This window comes from Bufo gargarizans, chromosome 8 (genome assembly GCF_014858855.1).
Source record: "Bufo gargarizans isolate SCDJY-AF-19 chromosome 8, ASM1485885v1, whole genome shotgun sequence".
In the NCBI taxonomy this organism is placed as follows: domain Eukaryota; kingdom Metazoa; phylum Chordata; class Amphibia; order Anura; family Bufonidae; genus Bufo; species Bufo gargarizans.
In genome coordinates, this window is record NC_058087.1 from 25863672 (window position 1) to 25876885 (window position 13214).

The 13214-nt window shown below is 43.4% G+C and overlaps 1 protein-coding gene across 1 annotated transcript in view; it reads left to right on the forward strand.

Moving 5' to 3' along the window:
* Positions 1-4471: 4471 nt before the first annotated feature.
* The window catches only part of LOC122944682, a 101416-nt gene continuing 92673 nt past the window's right edge, over positions 4472-13214 (forward strand). Inside the window, 1 exon segment of the mRNA XM_044303228.1 lies at positions 4472-5033. Within this exon segment, the coding sequence (XP_044159163.1) occupies positions 4472-5033 (562 nt within the window).

Sequence of the window (13214 nt, forward strand, 5' to 3'; positions counted from 1 at the left end):
AGCGATGAGGAGAAAGCAAAGCTGTTAAATATTTTTTTCTCCACTGTATTCACTAAGGAAAATAAACTGTCAGATGAAATGCAGAATGTAAAATGAATTCCCCATTAAAAGTGCCCTGTCTTACCCAGGAATAAGTACAGCGGCTTCTTAAAAAGATTAAAATAGACAAATTGTCAGGACCAGATGGAATACACCCCTGTATCCTAAGAGAATTAAGTAATGTCATAGCCAGACCCTTATTTCTGATATTTGAGGACTCTCAAATGTATGTATACTAATGCCAGAAGCCTGACTAATAAAACTGGTGAACTGGAATTAGTGATGTGTGAGGAGGACTATGACATAGTGGGAATAACTGAGACACGGCTGGATGATAGCTATGACTGGGAGGTTAATGTACAAGGTTACAGTCTGTTTAGAAAGGATTGTCAAAACCGGAGAGAGGGAGGGGTCTGCCTTTATGTAAACTCTTGTCTAAAGCCCACAGTCCGTGAAGATATAAGTGAGGGACATGAACATGTGGAGTCACTGTGGGTAGAGATACATGGAGCTAAAAACAATAATAAATTACTAATAGGAGTTTACTATAAACCACCTAATATACCAGAGTCCACAGAAAATCTACTACTAAACAAGATAGACGAGGCGGCAAATCATAATGAGGTGGTTATTATGGGGGACTTCAACTACCCAGATATAGACTGGGAAACTGAAACTTGTACATCTAATAAAGAAAACAGGTTCTTGGCAATAACCAAAGACAATTACCTCTCCCAACTGGTTCAGGACCCGACTAGAGGGACGGCCATACTAGACTTTAATTAGACTAGACTAGATTAACCAATAGACCTGACACAACAACAGATGTGCAGGTCGGGGGACACCTGGGAAATAGTGACCATAAAGTAATAACCTTCCAATTATCATTCAAAAGAGCGTTTCTACAGGGAGGAACAAAAATACCAAACTTCAAAAAAGCTAAATTTAGCCAACTAAGAGAGGCTATAGGCCTAACTAACTGGGACAAAGTCCTCAAAAAAAAAATATACAGCCACAAAATGGGATATCTGTAAAAGCATTCTAAAATCTCATTGTGAGAGGTACATACCGTATAGGAATAAAGGGTTAAGGGGAAAAAAAAAAGAAACCAATGTGGATAAATAGAACTGTAAAGAAAGCAATGACAAAAAGAAAGCATATAAATCACTAAGGAGGGTAGCGAGGAAGCACTGAAAAACTATAAGGAAAAAAATAGAACATGTAAAAAACAAATAAAAGCGGCCAAACTAGAGACCGAGTGATTAATTGCCAAAGAGAGTAAAACTAACTCTAAAATGTTCTTCAATTATATAAATGTTAAAAAGTATAAATCTGAAGGTGTCGGCCCTTTAAAGAGTAATGAGGGGGGAGTCGCAGAGAGCGACGAGGAGAAAGCAAAGCTGTTAAATATTTTTTCTCTCCAATGTATTCACTGAGGAAAATAAACTGTCAGTTGACATGCAGAATGTAAAAATAAATTCCCCATTAAAAGTGTCCTGTCTGACACAGGAAGAAGTACATCAGCGACTTAAAAAGATTAAAATAGACAAATCGCCAGGACCTGATGGCATACACCCTCATATCCTAAGGGAATTAAGTAATGTCATAGCCAGGCTAGGGTTGAGCGATATACCGGTATCACGATATACTGCGGCATAAAAAAAACAGCGATATGGCGATTATTTTGTGACGTCATAGAAGCGCTCATGTGTGCTGACCGCTTCAAAATCTGCGTCCGCGGCCGCCCGCCCCAGCATGAACCGATACTGGACATTTGCAGAGTACTTTTACTCGTGCAAATGCTGCCGATACCTGCTGGCCGCTTGCGGCGGCGCTCTTAGCAGTTCGGCGTGGGGGAAGAAATTCTGTGACTCGCATTCCCGGCACCCGACCTCTGAGAGGACGCTGTGATCCGCGCAATTAACCTGAGGGGTTAATTGCGCGGATCACAGCGTCCTGTCAGAGGTCGGGTGCCGGTAATGTTCTTCAGTCTCTGCAGTGGGCAGTGCGCTTCCCCTCCCATCATTGGTGGCAGTGGGCAGTGCGCCCCCCTCCCCAGTATTAATCATTGGTGGCAGTGGCCACAGGGTCCCCCTCCCATCATTGGTGGCAGTGGGCAGTTCCAATCGGAGTCCCAGCAGTGTAATGCTGGTGCTCCGATCGGTTACCATGGCAGCCAGGACGCTACTGAAGTCCTGGCTGCCATGGTATGTTAGTGAGCAGCATTATACTCACGTGCGCCGTGGCCGCCAGGCGCTCCTTCTTCTCATAGGTCTGTGCGGCGCATTGCTAATGTGCCGTTGTTCCATAACACGTGACTGCAGGATCAGATTACATCCAGATTTATTATACATCCATCTGAGTTTTTGGGCGTGCGATGTGCCGTTTTTTATAATGTTTTGATTGGCTATCATTTATTATATCGTGCCAAAATGAACAACATGTTTACATGGGGCAAATGAATGGGAACAGATGGTTGAATGAACTATCATTATTATGTTTTCATGTGGACCCCTCTAGGTTTAGCAGGCTGCTGCTTTGTGAGGGGTCCACGTGGTGACCAAGCCAAAATTGGACCTGTACATAATTGGAACGGTCTGGAAAAACCACACAGCGAAAATCCTCGGCCGTATAAACTGCTGAGTGGACTCCTAATGAAAACAATGGAAGGCGGTTTCGGCACAGGTTCAGCCCGGTTTTTGTATTGGCAGAATGAGGTGGCTCTACTAATTAATGGGGATGGGATGGTGCTCTATATCTCAGTGTGAACTCCACACACCAAAAGGTTAATACAGAAAAATAGTCCAGAAAGATATGGCACTCATATATCCGGAAGACTGCTCAAACATTTGATTTTATTATATTTCAATAGTCTGCAGGTGACAAATTACTAAAAATCATGCATCTAAAATCAACATACAAGATACGTAAATTGCAGTAGATATACACAATAAAACCATTAAAATGTCACTAAAATGACGATTATTACGTTAAAAGCTGAGGAATAGGGTATTCGTTGAACCTATGTGCCTAGCAGCAAATGTAGTCAGGTCATCAAATAAAGGTGATCGTTCAGGCTGGGTGTCGATCAGACCATCACCATATATTCGATAACCACAAAAATTCAATAACCGCAATCCACAATATACTCTGGTTAACAGATAGAATAGTCATTCAAACCAGAATCTCGATTAAATAGTCACCAAATATTCAGCATTAGTAGTCCCATTAAACATGTTGGAATGCATTTGTATAATTTTCCCAGATAGCAGGAGGTGGTTTCAGTTTGATTATTGGCTGTGAGTTGCAAGTGTTGTATCGATCCAACACTATATATTTGGTTGGCTCACAAAGTCAATATTTTGTCATAGAAACACTGTATCAATTTCACAGATTAGCTTGAATAATTCGGGATTCCAGCTCTCTGGTGGCGTCCCACCTCTTTATTAGCTGTACTACTCCCTTACCTCCAAAGCGCAAAAAAGGCTTTCCTCTGGTCTCTGCTGTTTCAGTGTCCCTTGTGCTTTAATTCTGGGTTGCTCCAATTAAGGTGGAGTGAAACTGTGTAGCTCCAGGGATTTCTTTAACAGGCACGGGGCAGTCTGTTCTCAGCCAGCAGATAAGAGAGGTGCAGGTCCTGGTGATCTGTAGCGTACACAGAAATGGTTGTATTAGAGGGTCCAAATTTCTCCCAGACGCGTTTCGAAGTCTTATGGGTTCTGACTTCCATAACACGTGACTGCAGGATCAGATTACATCCAGATTTATTATACATCCATCTGAGTTTTTGGGCGTGCGATGTGCCGTTTTTTATAATGTTTTGATTGGCTATCATTTATTATATCGTGCCAAAATGAACAACATGTTTACATGGGGCAAATGAATGGGAACAGATGGTTGAATGAACTATCATTATTATGTTTTCATGTGGATCCCTCTAGGTTTAGCAGGCTGCTGCTTTGTGAGGGGTCCACGTGGTGACCAAGCCAAAATTGGACCTGTACATAATTGGAACGGTCTGGAAAAACCACACAGCGAAAATCCTCGGCCGTATAAACTGCTGAGTGGACTCCTAATGAAAACAATGGAAGGCGGTTTCGGCACAGGTTCAGCCCGGTTTTTGACATTGAAACCTGCGCCCACAATCCTACATCTGAACATACCCTGAATATAAGCTCAGTGTGTGTAGAGGGGTAGTAATGCACATATGCATCTACTTCCAGCGATTATATTTCCCAGCTCGGAGCCTAAAGGAACCTGCTAATAATTTACAGTGAACCCAAAGTGGCCATTCCACCCAACGTGTCATAGATTAACGCTCCTGTCCATAGTTCTCTGCCGTTTTCTAATCTGCAGCAGATACTTGTGTTTTACAGCCCCGGCCACAGTATAAAAGTCATGACTCGTGTATGCTGTGTATAGCTCTGTGACAATGGTAACAGCGTGGACATGGGCACTGCTTGTCCTCATACCCTCACTATGTCAGGGCACCTTCAACCCCACAGAGAAGAACTTCATGACCATTGGTGGACCCCTATGGGGTCATGAAGATGGCTCACGTAAGGTACATGGGTGCAGCGATGAGGTTCTTAATCACATGAGAGATCAGATCCAGACCCTGCAGAAGTATGGTGTCACCCATTACAAGGTACGGCTAGACTTAAAGGAGAACCCCCTGGAAGGGGATGAGGGACAACTACAGTGTTACAGGACCCTTCTCCAGGACCTGAACAGAGCCAGCATTAAACCAATTGTGATCTTACATGGCAACAACCTCAATAGGCTTCCTGCAGTTGGCACCCAGACTGTCACCAGCGCTGTTCATGCCTATGCAGAATATGCTGAACTTGCATTCCGTTCATTCAGAAATTTGGTCCACACCTGGATAACGTTTGATGTTCCTGCAGATGTTATTGACTCACAGTCCCTGCAGGTTCTGCTGGATGCCCATGAGAGAGTGTATGCGTTATATCACCAAAAGTACCCTGCTGTAGGTGAGTGTAATAATGTCTGTATATTATATGTTCTGTAATCATCCGGCGCAGAGACAGGATGAACATATTCACCTCTACCTGCAAGACATCCGGGTCCATGACACCCGTGCACAGTTAGCAATTTATGGGATTAACCTGGAAAACAGGGCTGAGCTGCAATACTAGACATAGCCTGTAGACAGGGGTGGTGCTGTTTCTATTTCTTCCAGAAATCTCCCTGTAACAAACCATGCAGCTGTGGAAGCTGTCCATGACTGGTATGGGTTTGCAATTTCTGGATGTAACTAATATGAAAAGATGGTTCTATTCCTAGCGAGATATCTCCATGCATATTCGTTTTCCTTAAAGCAGAGATGCTCAACCTGCTGCCTTCCAGCTGTTGCAAAACTACAACTCCCAACATGCCTGGACAGCCTACAGCTATCAGGGCATGCTAGGAGTTGTAGTTTTGCAACAGCTGGAGGGCCACAGGTTGAGCATCCATGCTATAGGTTGCCCAGGCATGTTGGGAGTTGTAGTAGGGCTGGAGCCCACTCAGGTCTATCCTGACCAACGGGGAATCCCCCAGTGTTACTGAACAGTCAGGGCTCTAGTTCCTGGCTTAGGAGTCCCTGCTCTGATTCCATATATGGCTATGTCCATATATGGAGTCAGTGCTATGAACATGAAGGGGGTATTTAAGTCTAATTTAGCCTCCATTTCTAAAATGTTTCTGCCAGGATTTGAACTCACAACCTTCCACATTAGAGGCCAGAACCTTAACCACTGAGCTATGGAGCTCAATGCTAAACTGTGCTAGAAAAACCTCATAGTAGTTTCTCATGTATTAGGTATTCCTATATAGCAGAAGTATAATTTAAAAAAATTATATATATATAATCATACTTCTTATATATATATATATATATATATATATATATATGAATGCATAATATGTGGGGAAATTACTACTGAGGTTTTTAGCCATAATATATGTACAGCAGGTTGGTGGCTCTTGAATTTAACCCCTTAAGGACACAGCCTTTTTACACCTTAGGACCAGGCCATTTTTTGCAAATCTGACCAGTGTCACTATAAGTGCTGATAACTTTAAAACGCTTTGACTTATCCAGGCCGTTCTGAGATTGTTTTTTCGTCACCTATTGTACTTCATGACACTGGTAAACCAAAAAATACCTAATTTAACAAAAATTTGGAAAAATTAGCAAATTTCAAAGTTTCAGTTTCTCTACTTCTGTAATACATAGTAATACCCCTAAAAATTGTGATGCCTTTACATTCCCCATATGTCTACTTCATGTTTGAATTATTTTGGGAATGATATTTTATTTTTTGGGGATGTTACAAGGCTTAGAAGTTTAGAAGCAAATCTTGAAATTTTTCAGAAATTTACAAAAACCCAATTTTTAGGGACCACTACAGCTCTGAAGTCACTTTGCGAGGCTTACATAATAGAAACCACCCAAAAATGACCCCATTCTATAAACTACACCCCTCAAGGTATTCAAAACTGATTTTACAAACTTCGTTAACCCTTTAGGTGTTGCACAAGAGTTATTGGCAAATGGGGATGAAATTTGAGAATTTCATTTTTTTGGCTAATTTTCCATTTTAACCCATTTTTTCCACTAACAAAGCAAGGGTTAACAGCCAAACAAGACTGTATCTTTATTGCCCTGACTCTGCCGTTTACAGAAACACCCCATATGTGGCCGTAAACTACTGTACGGCCACACAGCGGGGCGTAGAGTGAAAGGTGCGCCATATGGTTTTTGGAAGGCAGGTTTTGCTGGACTGTTTTTTTTGACACCATGTCCCATTTGAAGCCCCCTGATGCACCCCTAGAGTAGAAACTCCATAAAAGTGACCCCATCTAAGAAACTACACCCCTCAAGGTATTCAAAACTGATTTTACTAACTTCATTAACCCTTTAGGTGTTGCACAAGAGTTATTGGCAAATGGGGATGAAATTTGAGAATTTCATTTTTTTGCCTAATTTTCCATTTTAACCCATTTTTTCCACTAACAAAGCAAGGGTTAACAGCCAAACAAGACTGTATATTTATTGCCCTGACTCTGCCATTTACAGAAACACCCCATATGTGGCCGTAAACTACTGTACGGCCACACAGCGGGGCGTAGAGTGAAAGGTGCGCCGTATGGTTTTTGGAAGGCAGGTTTTGCTGGACAGTTTTTTTGACACCATGTCCCATTTGAAGCCGCCCTGATGCACCCCTAGAGTAGAAACTCCAAAAAAGTGACCCCATCTAAGAAACTACACCCCTCAAGGTATTCAAAACTGATTTTACAAAGTTTGTTAACCCTTTAGGTGTTGCACAAGATTTAATGGAAAATAGAGATACAATTTCAAAATTTCACTTTTTTGGCAGATTTTCCATTTTAATATTTTTTTTCCAGTTACAAAGCAAGGGTTAACAGCCAAACAAAACTCATTATTTATGGCCCTGATTCTGTAGTTTACAGAAACACCCCATATGTGGTCGTAAACTGCTGTACGGGCACACGACAGGGCGCAGAAGGAAAGGAATGCCATACGGTTTTTGGAAGGCAGATTTTGCTGGACTGGTTTTATTGACACCATGTCCCATTTGAAGCCCCCCTGATGCACCCCTAGAGTAGAAACTCCATAAAAGTTACCCCATCTAAGAAACTACACCCCTCAAGGTATTCAAAACTGATTTTACAAAGTTTGTTAACCCTTTAGGTGTTGCACAAGATTTAATGGAAAATAGAGATACAATTTCAAAATTTCACTTTTTTGGCAGATTTTCCATTTTAATATTTTTTTTCCAGTTACAAAGCAAGGGTTAACAGCCAAACAAAACTCATTATTTATGGCCCTGATTCTGTAGTTTACAGAAACACCCCATATGTGGTCGTAAACTGCTGTACGGGCACACGGCAGGGCGCAGAAGGAAAGGAATGCCATACGGTTTTTGGAAGGCAGATTTTGCTGGACTGGTTTTATTGACACCATGTCCCATTTGAAGCCCCCCTGATGCACCCCTAGAGTAGAAACTCCAAAAAAGTGACCCCATTTTAGAAACTACGGGATAAGGTGGCAGTTTTGTTGGTACTAGTTTAGGGTACATATGATTTTTGGTTGCTCTATATTACACTTTTTGTGCGGCAAGGTAACAAGAAATAGCTTTTTTGGCACCGTTTTTTTTTTGTTATTTACAACATTCATCTGACAGGTTAGATCATGTGGTAATTTTATAGAGCAGGTTGTCATGGACGCGGCGATACCTAATATGTATACAATTTTTTTTATTTATGTAAGTTTTACACAATGAATTAATTTTTAAAACAAAAAAAAGTTTTAGTGTCTCCATAGTCTAAGAGCCATAGTTTTTTTAGTTTTTGGGCGATTATCTCAAGTAGGGTCTCATTTTTTGCGGGATGAGATTACGGTTTTATTGGCACTATTTTGGGGTGCATATGACTTTTTGATCGCTTGCTGTTACACTTTTTGTGAAGTAAGATGACAAAAAATTGCTTTTTTTACACCGTTTCTTTTTTTTTTTTTACGGTGGTCACCTGAGGGGTTAGGTCATGTGATATTTTTATAGAGCCGGTTGATACGGACGCGGCGATACCCAATATGTATACTTTTTTTTATTTATGTAAGTTTTACACAATGATTTCATTTTTGAAACAAAAAAAATCATGTTTTAGTGTTTCCATAGTCTAAGAGCCATAGTTTTTTCAGTTTTGGGGCGATTATCTTGGGTAGGGTATGATTTTTGCGGGATGAGATGACGGTTTGATTGTTACAATTTTGGAGTACATACAACTTTTTTGATCACTTTTATTAACTTTTTGGGGAAGTAAGGTGGGCAAAATTTCAATTTCATCATAGTTTTAAATTTTTTATTTTTATGTCGTTCACCGTTTGGGTAAAGTAACATGACCGTTTTATAGATCAGGTCGTTACGGACGCGACGATACCAAACATGTGTAGGGAATTTCATTTTTTTTATTTTTAATCAGTGATAAATGTGTTTTTTGATTTTTACTTTTTTTCACTTTCTTTTTGACCCAGACCCACTTGGTTCTTGAAGATCCAGTGGGTCTGATGTCTGTATAATACAGTACAGTACAATATATAGTACTGTACTGTATTTTACACTTTGTCTGAACAGATCTATGCCTTTCAGCACAGATCTGTTCAGCACCATGGACAGCAGGACGCCTGAGAAGGCGTCCTGTTGCCATGGGAACCTTCCCTGTCTGCTCAGTTATGGTCAGAACTGCGCAGACGGGGAAGGGTAAGGACGGGGCTTGGGGGGCTGTCTGGGGGCTCTCTCCCTCTCCATTCGGAGGGGCTGCAAAGGCACAGCAGCCCCCCGATGGGAGAGGGAGGGAGCTCCCTGCGCTGTTAACCTTTTCCATACAGCGGTCCGTACGGACCGCTGTATGGAAAGGGTTAAACGGCTGACATCGCATCACCGATGTCAGCCGTTTATACCAGGGTGCCAGCAATGTGCTGGCACCCTGGTATGCCCACTAGACGCCAACGATTACGCAATGGGAGGCGGGCGGGGGATCGCGATCCCGCCTGCCGCACCGCCCGCCTCCCGCACCGCCCGCAAACCTCCCCCTGCACCTCCCACCCGGCAAAAATCACTAAGGGGTGCAGGGGGGGGGGGGGATACAGATATATTTTCGGCATACTAAAGTTTCTGATCCCCGCGGTCAGGGACCGCGGGGATCAGAAACTGCAGAAATCGCAGCAAACCGCAGGTCTGAATTGACCTGCGGTTTGCCGCGATCGCTGACATGGGGGGGGTCACGGGACCCCCCGGCGCATTTAGCCTAGGTGCCTGCTCAATGATTTGAGCAGGCACCGGGTTCCGATCACTGCCAGCCGCACGGCAGTGATCAGAAATACACAGGGCGTACATGTACGCCCTGTGTCCTTAAGTACCAGGGCACAAGGGCGTACCTGTACGCCCTATGTCCTTAAGAGGTTAATGTAGAAGTCTGTGAGTTTGAATCCCAGCATAATCATTTCAAAAATCGAGGCTAAATATAGACACCAACCTTTTTAAGTTGTGTAACTATTATTTTTTGTTGGTAAAAGTGGCAACCCTAACAGAGCCCCTGCTCTCCGGTGACCCCCATAACTTATTTTATAGTTATGTCTACAGAGATGTGTGGGGGCTTATTTCAGGGATATCTGTCTTTTTTGACAATATCATTTTGGGGTGTGTATGACTTGATCACTCTTTATTCAATTTTCTTGGGAGATAAAGTGATGAAAAAACAGCAAATCAGCCTTTTTTTTTATTTTTTTCCATTACATCCTTTACCATATGGGCTAACTTTTTTTTATATTTGAATAGTATGGGTGTTTTCGCACGTGACGATGCACATCATTTTATTCTTTTTTTGTTTTTTGTTCATTTTTAGGGAAAGTAGGGTGATTTAACATTATAAGTTTTTTTAATCTAAAAAAAAATATATTAACTTTTTTTAAATTACTTTTCATCAGATTGCAATTATTCTCTATAGAAATCACTATCCCACAGTTCAGTGCTGCCACCTAGTGGCCTGTACTGGGATATACTAAGGGTCCATTCACACGTCCGTTGTTTCTTTCCTGATCTGTTCCGTTTTTTGCGGAACAGATCTGGACCAGATCTGAACCCATTCATTTTCAATGGGTCCTGAAAAAAAATCTGACATTGTGCTCTCCGATTTTTTTCAGGACCCATTGAAAATGAATGGGTCCAGATCTGTTCCGCAAAAAACGGAACAGATCAGGAAAGAAACAACGGATGTGTGAATGGACCCTAACAATGAGCGTGGAAGCCTAGTACAGGCTGCGGCTCATTTTTAGAACAGGGTGGTTTCCCTGATCTCCGCTGGGGGAAGGCGCGTCTGAGAAGGAAGCCCACGCTTCAGTTTTTTAACACTCTCAGATGCCGTAATGACATTTGACAAATGCCACAAGGGGGCCCACTAAGATTTATCGCCCAAGGGCCCACATGAACCTGGAACCGGCCCTGAGTTGTAGTTTTGCAACAGCTGGAGGGTTGCAGGTTGGGCATCCCCGCCATCAACCATTGCCAATAAGTCTCCATACAAGGGAGTACTTCCAGTAAATTTCCAGACAGGGCTGGTCTCTTTAAGGAGAATCAGCTCCCTGCCTAAGCTGTTAGCAAGCAGAGAATAGGGAGCCCCCTGCTGGTCATCTCCAGGCCCAGCAGCGTAATCTCCCGGTGTTGGCGTCACTGTGGAGTATACAGTGTGTCCTAACAGCCGTCTGTTCATATTTTTAGCCCCATATATTTGGTATACCCTCTGAGCATATACTGTAAAGGTATAACGTATTCATACCATAAATCACACACAAGATGTCTATAACCTTGGACACGTCTTGTAGTCATAAGGCCTAACATATTTTCTTTACGTGTCCGTTTGTTTTTTTCTGCGGACCATATATGAAACTATTGATTTCAATGGGTCCGCAAAAAGAACGGAAGTTACTCCGTCTGCATTCCGTATGTCCGTTCCGCAAAAAAATATAGAAGATGTCCTATTATTGTCCGCATTACGGACAAGGTTAGGACTGTTCTATTAGAGACCAGCTGTTCCATTCCGCAAAATACGAAAAGTACACGGACATCATCCGTATTTTTTGCAGATCCATTTTTGACAGACCGCAAAATACATACGGTCGTGTGCACGAGGCCTAAGGTAGCTCTGGATTCCTTACTTGCAGCCTTCGTAAAAAAACATGGACTACTCACACTTTTAGAAAGGGACATCAAGGAAATTCTGAAAATGAAAACAAAACAGCCCCCCCCCCCCATTTCTATAGGACACACCCTTAACCTACAGCATTTGTATCACAAATGTCACATATGGCCCCCTTTAGTACTCCCCAGAATTCATACAGATATCTAAATAGAAATACAGATATCAGACTGTCCCTTTATACAGCAGACCCCACTTTATACAGACCCCAGTGTAACCCTTTATACGGGCCCCAGCCCAGAACCTCCCTGTATACAGACCCTAGACCAGAACCTGCTGTATACAGACCCTAGACCTGACCCCACTTTATACAGACCCCAGTGTAACCCTTTATACGGGCCCCAGCCCAGAACCTCCCTGTATACAGACCCTAGACCAGACCCCACTTTATACAGACCCCAGTGTAACCCTTTATACGGGCCCCAGCCCAGAACCTTCCTGTATACAGACCCTAGACCAGACCCCACTTTATACAGACCCCAGTGTAACCCTTTATACGGGCCCCAGCCCAGAACCTCCCTGTATACAGACCCTAGACCAGAACCTGCTGTATACAGACCCTAGACCTGACCCCACTTTACACAGACCCCAGTGTAACCCTTTATACGGGCCCCAGCCCAGAACCTCCCTGTATACAGACCCTAGACCAGACCCCACTTTATACAGACCCCAGTGTAACCCTTTATACGGGCCCCAGCCCAGAACCTTCCTGTATACAGACCCTAGACCAGACCCCACTTTATACAGACCCCAGTGTAACCCTTTATACGGGCCCCAGCCCAGAACCTCCCTGTATACAGACCCTAGACCAGGACCTCCCTGTATACAGACCCTAGACCAAGAACCTGCTGTATACAGACCCCAGACCAGACCCCACTTTACACAGACCCCAGTGTAACCCTTGATATGGGCCCCAGCCCAGGACCTCCCTGTATACAGACCCTAGACCAAGAACCTGCTGTATACAGACCTCAGACCAGGGGCGTAGCTATAGGGGAAGTCGGGGAAGCGGCTGCTTTGGGGCCCTGACCCAGAAGGGGCCCATCCAGGAGGAGGAGGATTAAAAGATTTGGTCAGGGTCCCCTCAACAGTATTACACAATGAAATTATATACAGTGCCAGTATAGACAGTGTAGAAAACGGATGGAACAGCTGCCGGGCCTGGTCTGAGAGTGCGACCTTTACTAGCCACAGGAATGGGGGCGGCATGAAAGGAAGGGGTTGCGAAAAAATTACTGGGGGAGGGGGGCCCCATTCAAAAATTTGCTGTGGGGCCCAGTCATTTCTAGCTACGCCACTGCCTCACACCAGCCCTTTTACTGACCCCAGACCAGAGCCCCCCCCCCTCTCCTGCAGGGGGGAACCTAGATTTTCTGCTGCCTAAAGGGTGAAGA